We start from the raw sequence: 21,135 nt of genomic DNA, 5'->3' as shown, positions 1-21,135 counted from the left end.
GCCCGCACAGCCCCGCCCCCGGGCACCGCGCCACGTAGGCGGCGAGCGGCGCCTCAGGGTCCAGCCACAAACGGTCAGCCGCGCTCGCCTCAGAGTCCGGCTACGTAAACATCTTTCCATGCCCGCGAGCACTTAACACTGGACAGGATGGAACCTGTCGACCACGTGCTGGACAAAGGACACGTTCCACCCCAAATTTATTTTTCTGAACAGGTTCGAACCTGCCAATACCTACCTCACACAACCGCTCGAGATGTTTGGAAAGTTCTATCACGTGACACGCTAAAAGCTATATCGGTCCTAAAGTTCGCAAATTCCCAGCACCGACGGACAGGAACCGACACGCTTGCTTTGTCCAAACCACCCTCACGCCACATACCGCACCACCAGCACGTGTGATGGAGCACAAAGGACGCCCTCATCCCCATAAACTTTGCAATTCAAGACCGATAGACACAGGAACCGACACGCTCGAACTGGAATGTTTTTTCTACCGAGTTGGAGACTTCCTTGACGTCACAACGAGCGATCGACCACGTGGCTCTGTCAGACAAAGAACGCTCTCACTAAGTTAACTGATCACATGATTCTCATTATTCAGCCCACATGCTTCGATTATCTAATAAAGGATCTTGGTGAAAACACACGTCCGTACACATGAGCCATCGCGCGCACCTAGCTTAGTACCTCCGCAAGTGAATGTAACAAAGTCCGCATGACTATTGAATTAATCTGATCAATTAATTAACCTCTCTGATGCGGAAAACTGACACGTCCACCTAGACTTGGAATCAATTTTCGCCACTGCCACCCACATGGACTTGAAATGAAATACCGACCACCACGTCCTTTTACCCACCCGTGTTCGTTGGCTAACATGTACTATTGCTTGCTTTCATTTACTAACGTGTACTAACCTACATTAACTTATATCACATTCTGTCTATACAAATAAGCCAAGCTTCAATTCTGATGGTCAGTTCGTGTTTCGCTACCAAACACTAGAAAATTGTGGCAAACGAAGCCACTAAGCTAAGTCACCTGTGATGACTCAAAATCGTCTGCTTTGCCTCTCTCACACACCACGAGCGCGAGACCGCCCACATCACAGTCTGGACCTTTATACTCGCGTCGGATATACTCCTCTATAAATATTCTAGCTAAACTATGACCCTAATACTGTTGTTCAATCCACACGGTCTAGCATATGGCCAGAGCACACCCCCAGTACCTAAGCCGAGAACATTGCTCGCCCCATCTTTAGGTAACCGCTGAGAGACGGAGATATGCTGCAATCACATCCTCGCGCTTTCGTAGTTACTCACCTCAGCAATTCGATCTAACAAACCCTCCAAGCAGAAAAAATAACAACCAACTCGAACTCTCTCATATTCTATATCGTCCCACAAATACTTAACATACATTTTATTTACGGATCGAGTATACCTATCACTCTCATACAAAAAACACTCGCCCTGATATACCTGGTATCATGTTGCACAGTCGTCAGACACGCAAACAGCTCCTAATTTCAGTGCACAATATCAAACTGCTCCTAAATAATGCAGTACACATAACTGTAAACACCATCAGTACTCGTAATCTGTCCAAATAACGCATAGCAAAATAACTCAACAGATGCGCGCAATCAACCTGTCCCACACTAAGTCACACGTCTGACAGCTCTCAATTCGCTCAAAGGCCTCTGTTCGACCCCTCAAACATGACTTGATGACAGCCGCATTCACAGCTAACACCTGAGTAATTCATATCACCTACACGCCGAACATGACTATCCAAGACAGGCCACGCGAGTCGTCTGTCACCGTCCTAACTCAGTGCGGTCCAACACACATGTTAAGGCCGCTTTCCATTGCTTGCCGGCCTATATGCGACACACCTCCACCTTCACGTCCGTTGTCAGAACAGCCGAGAGCCAGTTCACACACACACCGTCCACACACATCCCAGCGCTTCTCTCCCCTCACAATCTAAAACGATCATTTGAAAATTGGAGTGTATGGATCTGTAAGAGCGAACTTTGATGTCCTCTAGACAACCGAATAGTGAAGTAATAGTATGTGTTGGGCGGCTTTGGTGATCAAGTCAGAATTTGAGAAGATAAATATACTTGGCAACAATGCAGAGTGGCCTGGCACCCCCCTTGTTCCCCTACTGATAACATGCAGAACAAAAATGTTCCCAATGTTACCTGGCCTCTTATACAGTGACGGAACAAAAAATCGCAACACCAAGAAGGAGTTGTGCGCGTAACCGAAAGTTGGTAGGCATGTTTCTACATCTGATAGATGATGTCTGTTCCAATTTCGTGCCAGTCGCATGAGAGTGGCGCTAGTAGCGCCACTATGAGGATGTAAATCAGGTTTACTTTTGACCCGGGCCCCGGACGACCACGTGGCACTACCGAGAGGGAAGACCACCGTGTTTGGCATTTGGCTCTGTCACATCGTACTGTATCTACAGCAGTAATCTGAGCAACAGTTGCCACGATAGTGACACAACGAACTGTTACAAATCGGTTACTTCAAAGACAACTCCAAGCCAGATGTCCTGCACCGAGTATTCCATCGATCCCAAACCACCGACATTTGCAACTTCACTGGCGTCAAGCGAGAGCTCATAGGAGGGCAGGGTGAAAACACAATAGACACCTGAAGTCAAGGCACACTAACTGGCTTACCAAAATATCGATAGTAATTAGAGTTGCGCTCTTCCATAACTACGGTTCAGTTGTTTTGGCACACTACACAAATGAAAGCCGGTTCTGCCTCCGTGTTCGTTAGAAGAAAGCCAACTGAGGACCTGGAACTAATCTGCCTGTGTGCTAGACACACTGGACCTACACCTGGAGCTATTGTGCGATTTTATATGACAGCAGGAGCAGTCTCATGGTTGTCCCTAGCACCCTGACTACAAAACTGTACGTGAATCTGGTGTTCGACCTGTTGAGTTAGCATTGATGAACACCATTCCAGGAGGTGTTTTGCGACAAGATAACGCTCGCCAACATACCACTGTTGTAACCCAACATGCTCTCCAAAGTGCTGACATGGTGGCTTGGCCTGCTCGATCACCAGATCTGTCTCCAATCGAGATCACAGATCTGTCTCCAGTCGACCACATGTGGGACATCACCAGACAACTCCAGCGTCATCCACAAACAGCAATAACCCCCGTGTACTGGCCCACCAAGCGCAACAGGAATGAAACTGCATCCCACAAACTGACATCCGGCACCTGTACAGCACAATAAATGCATGTTTGCATGCTTGCATTGAACATTCTGGTGGTTAACTCGTTATTAGTGAACCAACATTCCACATTTGGAATGACTTATCTTGCGCTGACATTAACCTGTGATTTTGCAATGTTAATCACTTAAATATGTTACCCAGACAAATGACTTCCCGCAATTTCATTATTCTGCGTTAATTATTTCTTGGTGCTGTAATTTTTTTTTCGTCAGTTTATATCCTCACTCAGTTTGTTGACGGTTCACTGCTTTCAGTTTGTAGAGGATGTAGTAATACACTGATTACATATGTAAAGAAATCTATCGTTATGAGGTAACAACCGATAGGTATACAACACATACAACATGCAAGTACCACATGTACGACCTTAACTGACCCAAAGAACTAGGAAAACTACCGTAGTCTACGCTTACTTACGGTACTCTACAGCGGCAAACTGTAATATATCAGTTTATGATCCTACGCTATTGGCCATTAAAATTGCTACACTAAGAAGAAATGCAGATGATAAACGGGTATTCATTGGACAAATATATTACACTAGACCTAACATGTGATTACATTTTCACGCAATTTGGGTGCATGGATCCTGAGATATCAGTACGCAGAACAACCACCTCTGGCCGTAATAACGGCCTTGATACGCCTGGGCACTGAGTGAAACAGAGCTCGGATGGCGTGTACAGGTACAGCTGCCCATGCAGCTTCAACACGATACCACAGTTCATCAAGAGTAGTGACTGGCGTATTGCGACGAGACAGTTGCTCGGCCACCATTGGCCAGACGTTATCAATTGGTGAGAGATCTGGAGAATGTGCTGGCCAGGGCAGCAGTCGAACATTCTCTGTATCCAGAAAGGCGCGTACAGGACCTGCAACGTGCAATATTCTGCTGAAATGTAGGGTTTCGCAGAGATCGAATGAGGGGTAGAGCCACGGCTCGTAACACATCTGAAATGTAACGTTCACTGTTCAAAGTGCCGTCAATGCGAACAATAGGTGACCGAGACGTGTAACCAATGGCACCCCATACCATCACGCCGGGTGACACGCCAATATGGCGATGACGAATACACGCTTCCAATGTGCGTTCACCGCGATGTCACCAAACACGGATGCGACCATCATGATGCTGTAAACAGAACATGGATTCATCCGAAAAAATGACGTTTTGCCATTCGTGCACCCAGGTTCGTCGTCGAGTACACCATCGCAGGCGCTCCTGTCTGTTATGCAGCGTCAAGGGTAACCGCAGCCACGGTCTCCGAGCTGATAGTCCGTGCTGCTGCAGAGGTCGTGGAACTGTTCGTGCAGATGGTTGTTGTCTTGCAAACGTCTCCATCTGTTGACTCAGGGATCGAGACGTGGCTGCACGGTCCTTTACAGCGATGTGGGTAAGATCCCTGTCATCTCAACATCTAGTGATACGAGGCCGTTGGGATCCAGCACGGCGTTCCGTATTACCCTCTTGAGCCCACCGATTCCCTATTCTGTTAACAGTCTTTGGATCTCAACCAACGCGAGCAGCAATGTCGCGATACGATAAACCGCAATCGCGATAGGCTACAATCCGACCTTTATCAAAGTCGGAAACGTGATGGTACGCATTTCTCCTCCTTACACGAGGCATCACAACAACGTTTCACCAGGCAACGCCGATGAACTGCTGTTTGTGTATGAGAAATCGGTTGGAAACTTTCCTCACATCAGCACGTTGTAGGTGTCGCCACCGGCGCCAACCTTGTGTGAATGTTCTGGAACGCTAATCATTTGCATATCACAGCATCTTCCTGTCGGTTAAATTTCGCGTCTGTAGCACGTCATCTTCGTGGTGTAGCAATTTTAATGGCCAGTAGTGTATATCACAAAAATTAAACTATCAGAAGGTAAATATAGTCAGTTCATCACAGTTCTATTATAATACCGAAAAAATTAACTTCGCTTAGTCGCTACAAGAACTGTCTGCACTTGTAAGAAATCGCCACTTGACGGAAGTAAGTGAGGAGACGACTTCACCTCTTGAAATGTCACGTGATGTTCATTTAGTGACGTGAGAGCTCGTCTTTCTTCTTTCTCAATGTTGTCCTCGTGGGCTGCGTGTGCAGACGTCCGTGGCGGCGGCGTCGACGCTGTACCAGCTGTCCCGCAACCCGGAGAAGCAGGCGGCGCTGCTGCAGGAGCTGCGGCGCGCGCTGCCCACGCCGCGCTCACCACTCTCCGCCGCACACCTCGAGGGGCTGCCCTACCTCAAGGCCTGCATCAAGGAGACGCTCAGGTAATCGCCTCTCCCCGCCTCCCCCACCTAGTGTAGCTCCCTGCCCTGAACTGTTGCAGTGTTCCGAAATCAAATTATCATATGGCATTATTGGCCTGGAAAGCCACCTCGAGCTGTCTGGTCACCTGGTGCAAGTCTTTTTATCTGAACTGCGAGTCTTTTGTGATGAATCTGAGATGAAATGATTAGGACGACATAAACACCCATTCTCCAAGCGAAGGAAATCGTCTGTGAATCGTACCTGGGAGTCCGCTATCCGGAGGCAGCGATGGTAACCGGAAGACCGCGAGCACTGGACACCTGTATCCTATTGAGCTACGATGGTGCTTTCAGAAAGAAGGATAAAGTTAGGTTCTTGACGACCAGGTCAGTAGAGAAGCAGCACTGTTGAAGGCGTGGAAGGCATAGGCAAGGATGCAGCCAGCTCGGCATTCGTCTCAGTGATTTTGAGAAACGATGGAAAATGTACATCAGGACGGCCGGATGGTAAATTTGAACGTCGTTCCACATGAAAATGAGTCCAGCACCTCACGCAGTGTTTCTTCCCACTCCGTGTGTCTGGTTACAAGATGCAAGTGCTACGCAACAGCAGTGCATTCTGGGACCAAATTATGTACATTCTCGTGCGTATTCACCGATGAGAAACAGTTTTTGTTGATACTGCTGTCGTGGTCTCCTGTCTGAACATTGGTTTGATGCGCCTCACCACCCTAGTCTGTGCTGTGCAAAAAAAAAAAAAAAAAAAAAAAAATGGGACTTAATTTCTGAGGTCATCAGTCCCCTACACGTAGGATTACTTCAACCTAACTAATCTAAGGACATCACACACATCCATGCCCGAGGCAGGATTCGAACCTGCGACTGTAGCGGTGGGGCGATTCCAGACTGTAGCGCCTATAACCGCTCGGCCACCCCGGCCGGCTGTGCTGAGCAAGCTTCTTCATTTCTCATTAACTACTGTAACCTACATCCACTTGAACTTGTTACTGAAGTCAAGCCTTGGTAGCTGTACAATTTTTACCCTTCGCCCCCAACCGCTCCAACAAAAAAATTACAGAGTTAACCACTTCTTGGTATCCCCAGTTGTGTCCTGTCAACCGACCGCTTCTTTCAGTCAAGTTGTGCCATAATCTTCTCTTATCCCCAATTCGATGCAGTACCTCCACATCATTTATTGGATCTACTAATGCTGATCTCCAGCACTCTACTTTACCATCACATTTACTGTCCGTGATTCTCTTTCAGACATGGCTACACTCCAGACAAACAATGTCATAAAAAAACTTCCGAATACTTAAACTTACACATATCAAAAAAGTTTTGAATCGCTCCTGTTCCCAGAACTCCTGAAGATAGACGTTGACTGTCGATATTGTATCACAGACACAATCCCTTTGACTGTTCAGAGATGTCACTAAACCCGCTCAAAGATGTAAACAGCCATGCACGACCAGAGCCTGTTAGACGGAGGGGGTCCTACAGAAGATCAGTTCCAGTCATTTCACCAGGAAGAAGGTACATTGCGGTTGTTGTCTGTAGTTAAACCATGCCTAAACGGTCAATACCGCGATTCGATCGCGTCCGAATTTTTACTTTATGCCAGGAAGGGCTCTCAACCAGGGAAGCGTCTAGGCGTATCGGAGTGAAGTTGTTCGGACATGGAGGAGATACAGAGAGACAGGAACTGTCGATGACATGCTCAGATGGTCCAAGGGCTACTACTGCAGCGCATGACCGCTACGTATGGATTACGGCTCGGAGGAATCCTGAGAGAAACGCCACCGTGTTGAATAATACTTTTCGTGCAGCCACAGGACTCAAACTGTGCGCAATAGGCTGCATGATGCGCAGCTTCACTCCCAACATCCATGGTGAGGTCCACCTTTGCAACCCTGACACCATGCAGCGCTGTTCGGATGGGTCCAACAACATGCCGAATGGACTGCTCAGGATTGGCGTCACGTTCTCTTCGCCGACGAGTGTTGCATTTGCCTTCGACCAGACAATCGTCAGAGAGGTGTTTGGAGGCAACCTGGTCAGGCTGAACGCCTTATACGCACTTTCCAGCGAGTGCAGCAAGTAGAGATTCCCTGTTGTTTTGGGGTGGCATTATGTGGAGCCGAAGTATACCGCTGGTGGTCATAAAAGGCGCTGTAAGTGAATGCCATCCTCCGACTGATACTGCAACCATATCGGCAGCATATTGCCGAGGCATTCGTCTTCATGGACGACAATTCGCGACCTCATCGTTCGCATCCTGTGAATGACTTCCTTCAGGATAACGACATCGCTCAACTAGAGTGGCCAGCATGTTCTCCAGACATGAATCCTATCGAATATCTCTAGGATAGATTGAAAAGGGCTGTTTATGGACGACGTGATCCACCAACCACTCAACGTGACCCACCAACCACTCTGAGGGATCTACGACGAATCGCCGTTGAGGAGTGGGACAATCTGGACCAACAGTGCTTTGATGAACTTGTGGATAGTATGCCACAGCGAATACAGGCACGCATCAATGCAAGAGAACGTGCTACTGGGTATTAGAGGTACCGATGTGTGCAGCAATCCGGACCACCACCTCAGAAGGTCTCGCTGTATGGTGGTACAATATGCAATATGTGGTTTTCATGAGCAATAAAAAGGGTGGAAATGATGTTCATGTAGATCTCTACTCCAATTTTCTGTAAGAGTTCCGGAACTATCGGCACCAAGGTGATGCAAAACTTTTTTTAATGTGTGTATATTAGACTAACTGAGTACCCAGAATCGCCCAGGTATGTACTTCAATCTTGTTAGTCCATTTCCTCCTTCTCCCTCTGTCCATCTCCTCTTCCCCCTCCGTCTGTCCATCTCCTCCTCCCCATTGTCTGTGTCCATCTCATCCTTTTTCCTTTCTCTGTCCATTCCCACCTCCACCTCTTCCTGTACGTCCCTGTCTGCGAAATTCGTTGCGAGTAGTTTTAGAAATAAAGACAATAAATTAAAACGTCACCCATGATGTGGCATTTTTTCACGCATCTCAGTGTTTATGACGTTATATGTCCCGTACTATGTGTCGTACAATGATATACTTATCTAGGTACATTCGACGGTATTTGTAGATACTGTCTGCAGAATGTGTTGCAAATAGAGTTAGAAGCAGAGAAGCAACAGATTTAGGCGTCAAGCATGGTGCAGCAATTTTTGACGCATCTTAATGTTTATAACGTCATATCTCCTGAACTATGGTAGGTAGGTGGTTCATACCGCCACAGCACAGGGATTGTTGCCTGACAGTAATGGATATGTGTACTAATTTTGGTTGAAATGGGTCCAGTGTTTTAGGTGGAGATGTGAAACATACACATATACGTACGTACATTTTTATAATGTGTATGAAAGTTAACCAATTCTTTTTTTACAGAAATACTTCTTACTTTTGCCAGTCTACATTCTATATTCTTCGGTCATCATCAGTTATTTTGCTGTCCAAACGGCAAAACTCATCTACTACTTTTAGTGTCTCACTTCATAATCTAATTCCCACAGCATCGCTTGATTTAATTCGACTACACTCCACTAACCTTGTTTTACTTTTTTTTATGTTCATCTTGTAATTTCTTTTCAAGACACTATCCATTCCGTTCAACTGTTCTTCCAACTCCTTTCCCTTCACTGACATAACTGAACGTTACCTTTCAGAAGCAAATGCTCTACTGACTGAGCTGTCCCGGACCAGAACGCAGTTTTAATCTACCAGGGAGTTTCAGACAAGAGTCATTGTGGGAGATATATCATTTTAGTCGACTTTACGTTGTGTTAATGTGAGTAACCTGGACCAACAGATTCTAAGGTGGCCCTAGCAACAACAGTAATAATTCCGAACTGAGAGCTCATGTAACATGTCTGGTGGATTGACCTAAAATTATGTAGATGTTTTCGAAGCTTACGAGTTTGACTACAGAGGTCACTGTTGCACTACTAGCGCCACGCGGAAGATACGTTAGACGCACCAGAATGCGTGCGTCTCAAAGTTAAAGATAAAAATTAAAAATCTCTTTCGAGTACTGTCGTTTCATTAGAAACGTAAAATCTTTTCGGTATACCTCAGTATTGTGGTCTGTTCGTTTTGTGTGGTCTGTTTTTATATGAAAAACGGTGAACAAGCACAGAATTCGCATAAATGAGCCTGTAAAACAGACCAAATCTATTACTCACGTTGGTCAGTGCACCAGACCAGCAGTCGTAATTCGCACAATAAATACGATCCGCATCTGTCTAACATCCCTCTCTCGTAACGTAGCTTTCCAGGCATTATTCTGAAGGAGCATGTACAAACCTAAGCCCTTGTATCCGGTCCCACTGCATACTTTCACCATTTGTTTTCATTCACATCCTCCATTTCTTCTTCGACCTACATCTTGCGAGGCAACGGCGACAGCTATTGTTTTGAATATAGTTTTATCTTTCTTATCTTTCCACTTTTGTCGATGATATAACGGCCCAAATGGGTTCCACAGGATTTACAATAGCCAAATTTGACCACCGAGGCATCAACGTGAGTTCATTATAATGCTCCTCAAACCACTGTTGCATGGTCCTAACTCCGAGACAAGGACAATTAAGCTGCTGAAAGATGGCATCGCTGTCGGGGAAGTCTTCAAGCATGAAGGGATACAGAAGTATGTATGTATTAAACTGGGGACCTAGAAACGACGGAGAGGCTTCGTCCTGCCATAGCCCTCAGTGGTTGACAACCCCACAACAGGGCACAGCAGTCCACCCTCCCCACCGCTGCCCCACACTGAAACCAGGGTTCTTGTGCGGTTCGGCCCCCAACGGACACCCCCTTGAATGTCTCATACCAGACGAGTGTAATCCTAAATGTTTGCGTGGTAGAGTAATTATGCTGTACGCGTATGTGGAAACAGTGTTTGTGCAGTAATCGCCGACACTGTGTAGCTGATGCGGAATTAGGGGAACCAGCCCACATTCGCCGAGGTAGATGGGAAGCCGCCTTAGAAACCATCCACAGACTGGCTGACACACCGAAACTCGACACTAATCCGCCGGGCGGATTCGTGCCTTTCCACTCGGGAAGCAGCGCGTTAGACCGCGCGGCTAGCCGGACGGGCAAGGGATGCAGATGGTTCGCTGCTGTCAGTGTTTCTTCGATTACTACCACAGGTCCCATGCAAGAGCAGGAGAATGTTTCCCATAGCATAATATTGCTCCCACCAGCCTGCATCCGTGGCGCACTGCACTTATGGAACTTCCCTTCACCTAGATGACAGCGTCTTTGGAGACGACCGTCGACTTAGTGTAGCAAAAATGTGATTCCCGCGACGAGCCGAAACGTATCCATTGGTCGACGGTCGATTCCCGATGCTACCGTGCCTACTATAATCGTAACTGACGATATCGCTGGGTCAACATGTGAACACATAGCGGTGGTCTGCTGTGGAGATCCATGTTCAACAATGTACGATGAACCGTATGCTCCGAAACACTTGTACGTACACCAGCACTGTGCTTTCTTGACAGAGATGCCACAGATCACCATCTATCCCACTTTACAGAGCACTCAAGCCTCCGAATCATACGTTCTGTGAAGAGTCGTGGACGTCCAACCATTTAACGTCTAGTGGTAGTTCCACGGTCCCTCTACCTCCTTCCGTAGATGCTCACGACAGTTGCACGTGAACATGCGACCAGCTTCACAGTTTTCTACATACTAGTTCACAGTCCCTGCTTAATAATAATCTGCACTTTATCAAAGTCTCTTATCTCAGTCGATTTGCCCATTTGTAGCCCATACCTTTGGTAGGGTGATCCCCCGTCGGTGTTTGCACCGCTTACTGTTACAGCGTCACGTGCCCGCGACGCCACCAGGCGGCATCCAACGTCGCGATGGGGATTGGAAACAATCATTATGTTTTGACTTTTCAGTATATATATACAGGGTGAGTCGCGTAAGACGTAACACCTCCTTTATTCCGGGGGCGATTGCACGTATCGGCGTGCGGTTTTCGGCGAATCATAGCGGACTATGGGGCACATACGTTGGTACATGCACAATAATCACAACGTTTATATTGTCCCAGATAATGAGGGAAGTATACGTTTTTTAAATGGGACGCTATACTTTTCTTTTACCATCATTCGAACGCTCTGAAAAAGATGCGTATAGTGACGTAACGCATGTTGCTATTGTGATTCAAACTTTGCTTAAAAGAGGGCGGATGAGGATGTACCTACGTAGCGTAGGCCGTGCATGCTGCATGCATAGAGCACGGCAACTCGGCCTGGGGTTCGCGCGAGGCGTGTTTGCAGTCTGCAGCCGCTTCCGACCGCCTCGACCTCCAATCGCACAATATTTCCCAGCGCCCTTTAAGCGAAGTTTGAATCACAATAGCAACATGCGTTACTTCACTGTACGCGTCTTTTCCAGAGCGTTCGAATGATGGTAAAAAAAGTACAGCGTCCCATTTAAAAAACATGTACTTGCCTCATTATTTCGGTCAATATAAACGTTGTGATTATTGTGCATGTACCAAAGTATGTGCCCCATAGTCGGCTATGATTCGCCAAACACCGTTTAACATTTTAATGTTCGGATAATAAGTTGCCGTCTCTTTATCTAAGAATAGATCATGAATGCAGCTAGCTGCTATCTCTGTGTAATGTTTGTCTGTACAGACGTGTATCTGTTGCCTTTAAGATCCCTTCACCTTCACACATAAATCTATACAGTAAAGTAAGGCCCTCCCAGTTCTTGGCTGATCTGTGATAAGACAGGCGAAAAATTAGACTAATGGAGGATTATTAGTATTATCTCTATTTTCATTCGCTCTCTCTCTTTCCCTCCTTTATCTGTGTACAGTTTTTAACATAATATTTCATTACGTGAAATCAGCCAAATAGGATCTTTGGTGGAGTCCTTCGTCTTGGTAAACAGCGGCTGGCTTGCTGTAAGAGATCTTTACATTTATTATTACTGTTAAACACTGCAGTCACTCGGGAGAATCAATCGTTTGGACAATTTGTTCCTTTTACGAAAGATTGCGAATTCCAGATGTGTACGAAGCCTTTTTGGTCGATTTAACACAGACTCAGTGAATGCAGGCTCTCTTCGACACAGCTGAAACTTCCCCACTAATTACAGGGCCAACGTGATCATCAAATGATTCAGAAAAAACTCATTCGTTCCTTCACTCCAGAACAAAAAAGTCACAAACCTTATTTATGGAGGAAATGGTGTATTAAATCCATCTCCATTACATGTCCAGATCTTATTTTCCTTTTACAGTCTCTTCTCTTCAAACAAACCGCTAGTGGCACAAATGGTAATTGGCTCGCTTTAGTGAGAAGAAAAGCAGAATATGTATCTCTCAGAAACACGTCAATCCCTCAACAGATACTCCAGAAGCTGTCCTAGTTACCACTCTAACAACCATGGAGAATGCATATATGCATCTCTGTTATTTCAAAGAATAAACGCACTAGAAAATACTTTGGCGTCGTCGAGCTGTCGCCGCATATATTACGAGAAAATCAGATCAGATAACTTTTCCAAAGTGAATGAATGTGGATGGTTTGATTGAAAATGATTAATTGGTGCGTGGTAGAGGGTATTTTCTGTGGGGACATTACAACCGCTTGTCGATTCGTGCAATCGTCCCCGTTATAATGGGGGTGTTACGTCTTACGCGACTCACCCTATATATATATATATATATATATATATATATATATATATATATATAAAGAGAGAGAGAGAGAAGAGAACAACACTGACAGTGAAACATGACGCTGGATACCCAAATTACTGGAAGATTATAATTCTTATTACAATGAAATCATTCAAATCGCTATAATTTGACATGGAGGCGCTTTTCACAGTAATCAACACAACCGTGGAGTACAAATTGCCCGTCTAATTCACCCCCGTTATCCATGGAATTCTTAACATTTTATTCTACTTTATCGACCTGGAACGAAAAGTATGTTGACAGGACTCTCGACTGTAGCCATCCTTTTTTCTTATACTAATTAGCGGCAATGGATTCTTAGTATAAGTTTGTGCATATCACGTCTGAAGTTTTTATTTTTTTTGGGTGTGTGTGTTGTCCATAGCGTAACTTAGTTTAAGTTAGATTAAGTAGTGTGTAGGCTTAGGGACCGATGACCTCAGCAGTTTGGTCCCAAAAGACCTTGCCACAAATTTCCAAATTTTTCTACCTCTTTAAAATCGAAACTTACGCCTATGTCTTCGTTTCTAACCGTCACTGAAAGCCTAGCTCTATCGTCTCCTGTCCTCTCAGTTTTCTTTGTGTTATTCTATTACCGTAGCCAACAATGTTATCTTAGGCACTCGAAACTTATTTGATCGTCCGAATCCAAGAAACATTCTGATGATCTTCTGTTTGGATCGCTTTAGCTTCTATCAGTGGCTTAAATTTCTTCAGATTCTTGCAACTGGTATCACATTTCCCGAAACGGACTCATTCCCTGTTCTAAGTAACGACTGTCATCCGAAACTCTTCGAATTTATATTCCACGATAATGCTGATTACTAAGTATATTTTAAAAGAATACGTTATGTCACTTACAGAGGTATATATTCTTTTTTTTTTTCAGAATGTATCCAGTTATAATCGGAAATGGCAGATGTCTACAGTCTGATGCTGTGATCGAAGATTTCCACATACCTAAAGGGGTAAGGTATCAACTATGCCAAAAGTCAAATTTGCTGCTACGCACAGCTGCAGGATCAGAATAAAAACTTCGTATCGGGGTACCATTTATACAGAAGTCTTGTTGCAGTTGTCGACTAAAGTAGTCCTTCCACTCCGCGTAAACGCTTAGTATGCCATTTTAACGCAAACGATTCACAGAAATCGAGGAATCGCACTTACACAGGGTGAGTCACGTAAGACGTAAACCCCTTTTATTTCGTGATCGGTTTCGGGTATCAAAACGAGGTTTTTGGTAGATGATAGTACGCTAAGAAGCAAGTACTTTGGTGCGTAATAAAGAATTTTAACTCTAGTATCGATCGAGATGCTGAAGTAGAATGATATACTTTCTTAACAGCATCCGAAAGCACCTGAAAAGACGAGTGCAGTGATATAATGATTGTTAATTCTGAGGTTGAAACTCTTCGCAAAAGAATCTGAAAAATATTCTAAAACTGAAACGCAGGTCGGCCATTATCGGCTGTTGTGTCGTAAACACGCTAAGCTATTGTGCTGTAAACACGCTCATGCCACGCTGCGTCGTTGTATGAAGCCTTTCGACTGTTTTCTTATCTGCACTGCAGAATTAGCAGAAACTGCGTTGTCTGTCGGTAAGTCATTTCTGCTTCAGATTCTTGCAACTAGTATCCCTTTTCCCGAAACGAGGCTCATTCCCTGCTCTAAGTAACGACTCTTCGAATTTACACTCCTGGAAATTGAAATAAGAACACCGTGAATTCATTGTCCCAGGAAGGGGAAACTTTATTGACACATTCCTGGGGTCAGATACATCACATGATCACACTGACAGAACCACAGGCACATAGACACAGGCAACAGAGCATGCACAATGTCGGCACTAGTACAGTGTATATCCACCTTTCGCAGCAATGCAGGCTGCTATTCTCCCATGGAGACGATCGTAGAGATGCTGGATGTAGTCCTGTGGAACGGCTTGCCATGCCATTTCCACCTGGCGCCTCAGTTGGACCAGCGTTCGTGCTGGACGTGCAGACCGCGTGAGACGACGCTTCATCCAGTCCCAAACATGCTCAATGGGGGACAGATCCGGAGATCTTGCTGGCCAGGGTAGTTGACTTACACCTTCTAGAGCACGTTGGGTGGCACGGGATACATGCGGATGTGCATTGTCCTGTTGGAACAGCAAGTTCCCTTGCCGGTCTAGGAATGGTAGAACGATGGGTTCGATGACGGTTTGGATGTACCGTGCACTATTCAGTGTCCCCTCGACGATCACCAGTGGTGTACGGCCAGTGTAGGCGATCGCTCCCCACACCATGATGCCGGGTGTTGGCCCTGTGTGCCTCGGTCGTATGCAGTCCTGATTGTGGCGCTCACCTGCACGGCGCCAAACACGCATACGACCATCATTGGCACCAAGGCAGAAGCGACTCTCATCGCTGAAGACGACACGTCTCCATTCGTCCCTCCATTCACGCCTGTCGCGACACCACTGGAGGCGGGCTGCACGATGTTGGGGCGTGAGCGGAAGACGGCCTAACGGTGTGCGGGACCGTAGCCCAGCTTCATGGAGACGGTTGCGAATGGTCTTCGCCGATACCCCAGGAGCAACAGTGTCCCTAATTTGCTGGGAAGTGGCGGTGCGGTCCCCTACGGCACTGCGTAGGATCCTACGGTCTTGGCGTGCATTCGTGCGTCGCTGCGGTCCGGTCCCAGGTCGACGGGCACGTGCACCTTCCGCCGACCACTGGCGACAACATCGATGTACTGTGGAGACCTCACGCCCCACGTCTTGAGCAATTCGGCGGTACGTCCACCCGGCCTCCCGCATGCCCACTATACGCCCTCGCTCAAAGTCCGTCAACTGCACATACGGTTCACGTCCACGCTGTCGCGGCATGCTACCAGTGTTAAAGACTGCGATGGAGCTCCGTATGCCACGGCAAACTGACTGACACTGACGGCGGCGGTGCACAAATGCTGCGCAGCTAGCGCCATTCGACGGCCAACACCGCGGTTCCTGGTGTGTCCGCTGTGCCGTGCGTGTGATCATTGCTTGTACAGCCCTCTCGCAGTGTCCGGAGCAAGTATGGTGGGTCTGACACACCGGTGTCAATGTGTTCTTTTTTCCATTTCCAGGAGTGTATATTCCATGATAATGCTTATTACTGCGTATAAATTATTTTAAAAGAATACGTATGTACCTGTAGGTCATTTCTGCTTACATTCAGGCTTCTACACCAATGAATAGACGTTAGACTTGCTACTTTTCTACATCTACGTGATTACTCTGCTATTCACAATAAAGTGCCTGACAGAGGGTTCAATGAACCACCTTCAAGCTGTCTCTCTACCGTTCCACTTTCGAACGGCATGCGGAAAAAACGAGCACTTAAATTTTTCTGTGCGAGCCCTGATTTCTCTCATTTTATCGTGATGATCATTTCTCCCTATGTAGGTGGGTGCCAACAGAATGTTTTCGCAATCGGAGGAGAAAACTGGTGATTGAAATTTCCTGAGAAGATTCCGTCGCAACTAAAAACGCCTTTGTTTTAGTGATTGACACTCCAATTCACGTATCACATCTGTGACACTATCTCCCCTATTTCGCAATAATATAAAACGAGCTGCCCTTCTTTGTACTTTTTCGATGTCATCTGTCAGTCCCACCTGATGCGGATCCCACACCGCACAGCAATACTCCAGAATAGTGCGGACAAGCGTGGTGTAAGCAGTCTCTTTAGTAGACCTTCTAAGCGTTCTGCCAATGAATCGCAGTCTTTGGTTTGCTCTAACCACAATATTATCTATGTGATAGTTCCTATTTAGGTCATTTGTAATTGTAATCCCTAAGTATTTAGTTGAATTTACAGCCTTCAGCTTTGTGTGACTTATCGCGTAATCGAAATTTAGATGTTTTCTTTTGGTACCCATGTGAATAACTTCACACTTTTCCTTATTCGGGGTCAATTGCCACTTTTCGCACCATGCAGATATCTTATCTAAATCATTTTGCAAGTCGTTTTGATCCTCTGATGACTTTACAAAGCGGTAAATGACAGCATCATCTGCAAACAATCTAAGACGGCTACTCATATTGTCTCCTATGTTGTTAATATAGATCAGGAACAATAGAGGATCTACAACACTTCCTTGGGGAACGCCGGATATTACTTCTGTTTTACTCCATACTTTCCGTCTATTACTACGAACTGTGACCTTCCTGACAGGAAATCACGAATCCAGTCGCACAGCTGAGGCGAACTCCATAGGCACGCAGTTTGATTAAAATATGCTTGTGAGGAACGGTGTCGAAAGCCTTCTGGAAATCTAAAAATATGGAATCAATTTGACATCCCCTGTCGATAGCACTTATTACTTCATGAGTATAAAATGCTAGTTGTGTTTCACAAGGACGATATTTTCTGAAACCGTGCTGACTATGTGTCAATAAATCGTTTTCTTCGGGGTACTTCATAATGTTCGAATACAGTATATGTTACAAAACCCTACTGCAAATCGACGATAGTGATATACGCCTGTAATTTAGCGGAGTACTCCTACTTCCCTTTTTGGGTATTGGTGTGACTTGAGCATTTTTCCAGTCTTTAGGTACGGATCTTTCTGTGAGCGAGTGGTTGTATATAATTGCTAAATATGGAGCTATTGTATCAGCATACTCTGAGAGGAACGTTACTGGTATACAATCTGGACCGGAGGCTTTGCCTTTATTAAGTGATTTAAGCTGCTTCGTTACTCCGAGGATATATACTTCTATGTTTCTCATCTTGGCAGTTGTTCTTGATTGGAATTCAGGAATATTTACTTCGTCTTCTTCGGTGAAGGAGTTTCGGAAAACCGTGTTTAATAACTCTCCTTTAGTGGCACTGTCATCAGTGACTTCACCGTTGTTATCGCGCAGTGAAGGTATTGATTGCGTCTTGCCACTGGTGTGCTTTATGTATCTCTTTGGGTTTCCTGCCAGATTTCGAGACAGAATTTCGTTGCGGAAATTATTAAAAGCATCTCGCATTGATGTACGCGCCATATTTCGAACTTGTGTGTAACTTTGCCAATCTTGGGGATTTTGCATTCTTTTAAATTTGGCATGCTTTTTTCGTTGCTTCTGCAGCAACGATCTGACCCGTTTTGTGTACCGTGTGGGATCAGTACCATCACTTATTACTTTATGTAGTATATATCTCTCAACTGCTGTCGATACTATATAGGTCCTTATAGGGCGAATGTCAAATGCTGTCGGAATGGTAATGGAAAACTGCCTGACGATGCTGTTGTTGTTTCCACAAAAACCTGGAAACGTACACACATATGAAATGCTCTTCCTAAGTCCCATATGCCATAGTTCCTTACATAAAAATTGTAGCTGCCCCTGTATCTATGTCGTATAGGAAATGAGGTTTATCTTAAAAGGTGTGGAGGGGGGGGGGGGGCAAGCTGCCTTGGTGCAAATAACTACGGAGCCTGTTATAAGAGCTCTCCGTCCCACAGTAGCCGACTCTAGCTGCATTGCTTTCCAATTTCAGTACGTTTCTAGGACTCTTTGGTGCAAGCTTTTAACATCAATACTAACAAGCGCAATATCATTGTCTTTCCAAGAACTGCTGAACGCAGTTGTGAGACGTATTCAGTTCCATTAAAAAACATACTTGTTTCAGTATCTCAACTGACACCAGAATTCAGAGGATTGTGTGTGCATTGTGTATTAAACCGGGGATGTAGAAACGACGGAGACGCTTTGTCCCGCAGTAGCCCTCAGTGGTTCAGAACCCCACAACAGGCCACAACAGTCCACCCACTCCATCGCCGCCCCACTCCGGACCCAGGGTTACTGTGCGGTTTGGCCCACAGTGAACCCCACTGGAAACGTCTCATACCAGACGAGTGTAGCTCCAAATGTTTATGTGGTAGAATAATTACGGTGTACGCGTACATGGAGACAGTGTTTGTGCAGCAATCGCCGACGTAGAGTAAGTGAGGCGGAATAAGGGGAACCAGCCCGCATTCGCCGAGGTAGATGGAAGACCGCCTTAAAAACCATCCACAGGCTGGATGGCACACAGGACCTCGACACTAATCCGCTGGGCGAATTCATGCCGGGGACCGGCACACCTTGCCGCTCGGGAAGCATCGGGTTAGAACGCGCGGCTAGCCGGGCGGGCTATTCAGAGGATTTTCTACACAAAACATTATATGCCGTTTAGCATACCATCAACTGTGGAAAACCTCGTTCAGAAAATAAAATGAATGTTACATCTTACGTGGCTCACCCTGTATATTAATAATAGTGTTACCCGCTTTGATAAGAATGTAACTATTCTCTTCTCCTCTTATTGTCTGTGTATGGTCGTAGAAGCACACATACTTCTTTATGCATGCAGTCTCTATACTCGACGTAATTGCACTTCTGATGGCGAAGGAATCGTCAGTCGGCAGACCCAGATCGGCTGTCTGCACTCTATAGAAGAAGAAAAACACCATCCGAACAGGCTTTGAAGGCGCGACGGTACCGACCGGACGCCGTGTCATCCTCACAGGATGCGAATACGGAGGACCACGTGCTCAGCACACCGCTCTCCCGACCATAGTCAGTTTTTGTGACCAGCGTCGCTATTTCTCAGTCAAGTAGCTCCTCAATTGGGCTCACAAGGGCTGAGTGTAACCACATTACCAACAGCACTCGACAGACCTGGACGATGACCCATCCAAGTGCCAGCCAAGCCAAACAGTGCTTAAATTCGGTGATCTGACCAGAACAGGACTGCCACTGCGGCAAGCCCGTTGGTGCAGTTCTGTAGGAGAGAAATAGTTTTTGTTGGTACTCGCCAGCTCAACAGCGTAAAGTTTTCCAGTAACAAAATAACACTAAATAATATACTAGCTTTCTGGAACTTATAATTCGTTCACGACTGAGTTGTGGTTGTCAAAAAAAGAATGTAGTGAGTTCATGAGTAAAAGCCTTGAACAGCGTGAGATCATTGGCAAGAGAGTGATGGCGAGCTCGCCGCCAACATTTACAACACTCTGATACGTTCATGTATGCATGACGATTGCTTGGACTATCATATCGCGACCGGGGTGGCCGAGCGGTACTAGACGCTACAGTCTAGAATGATATTTCACTTGTTAGTATTGATGTTAAAAGCTTGCACCAAAGAGTCCTAGAAATGTACTGAAATTGGAAAGCAATGCGACCGCTACGGTCGCAGGTTCGAATCCTGCCTCGGGCATGGATGTGTGTGATGTTCTTAGGTTAGTTAGGTTTAAGTAGTTCTAAGTTCTAGGGGACTGATGACCCCAGAAATTAAGTCCCATAGTGCTCAGAGCCATTTGAACCATTTTATCATATCGCCTCCAAAAATTACCAAACACCTCTGGACCAACTAACTGCAAAAGTTTTCGCATTTGCTTTCTTCCTCCAGAAATGCCTTTTTTCCTAATTTAATATATATATATATATTTGTGGGATCTAAAATTTAAAAACCTCTCTCACACCGGCCTGATTTAGCTTCACTGATCAGGATAGTAAAAACATGCGTACGTTAAGGGAATTTTCATTCACAAAGCAGGCTTATCACATTCACACAGTTCAATACTGTTCTATCCTGATTAAATTGAGCTGAACTTAATTTCCATAAGGCAGTGAAGCCATTTTTAAGTCTTGGTGCGACGAAAATTGTCAGTCGATCTCCTGAAAACATTTGTAATAATTAGTAACTTTCGGTGATCACACGGGGAAGACCGGAGATCTGCTGGTAAGACCGTGTTAGCCTACTTATTTGAAATAACTGGATATCTTGAGCATACAAAACGGCAGGTTCGTCCAGTGTAAATCAGACGTTCCCCACTGATCCCGTGCAAC

The 21,135-nt window shown here is 45.7% G+C and overlaps 1 protein-coding gene across 1 annotated transcript in view; it reads left to right on the top strand.

Moving 5' to 3' along the window:
- The window catches only part of LOC126441271 (probable cytochrome P450 49a1), a 133,732-nt gene that overhangs the window by 91,590 nt on the left and 21,007 nt on the right, over positions 1 to 21,135 (top strand). The window contains exons 9-10 of the mRNA XM_050090680.1: positions 5,381 to 5,550; positions 14,176 to 14,254. Of these exons, the coding sequence (XP_049946637.1) occupies positions 5,381 to 5,550; positions 14,176 to 14,254 (249 nt within the window). The remainder of the gene's footprint in view (positions 1 to 5,380; positions 5,551 to 14,175; positions 14,255 to 21,135) is intronic.

This window comes from Schistocerca serialis, chromosome 1, assembly GCF_023864345.2.
Source record: "Schistocerca serialis cubense isolate TAMUIC-IGC-003099 chromosome 1, iqSchSeri2.2, whole genome shotgun sequence".
Classification (NCBI taxonomy): domain Eukaryota; kingdom Metazoa; phylum Arthropoda; class Insecta; order Orthoptera; family Acrididae; genus Schistocerca; species Schistocerca serialis.
The sequence above is the reverse complement of the archived record's forward strand: the minus strand, read 5'-3'. Positions and strand labels throughout refer to the sequence as shown.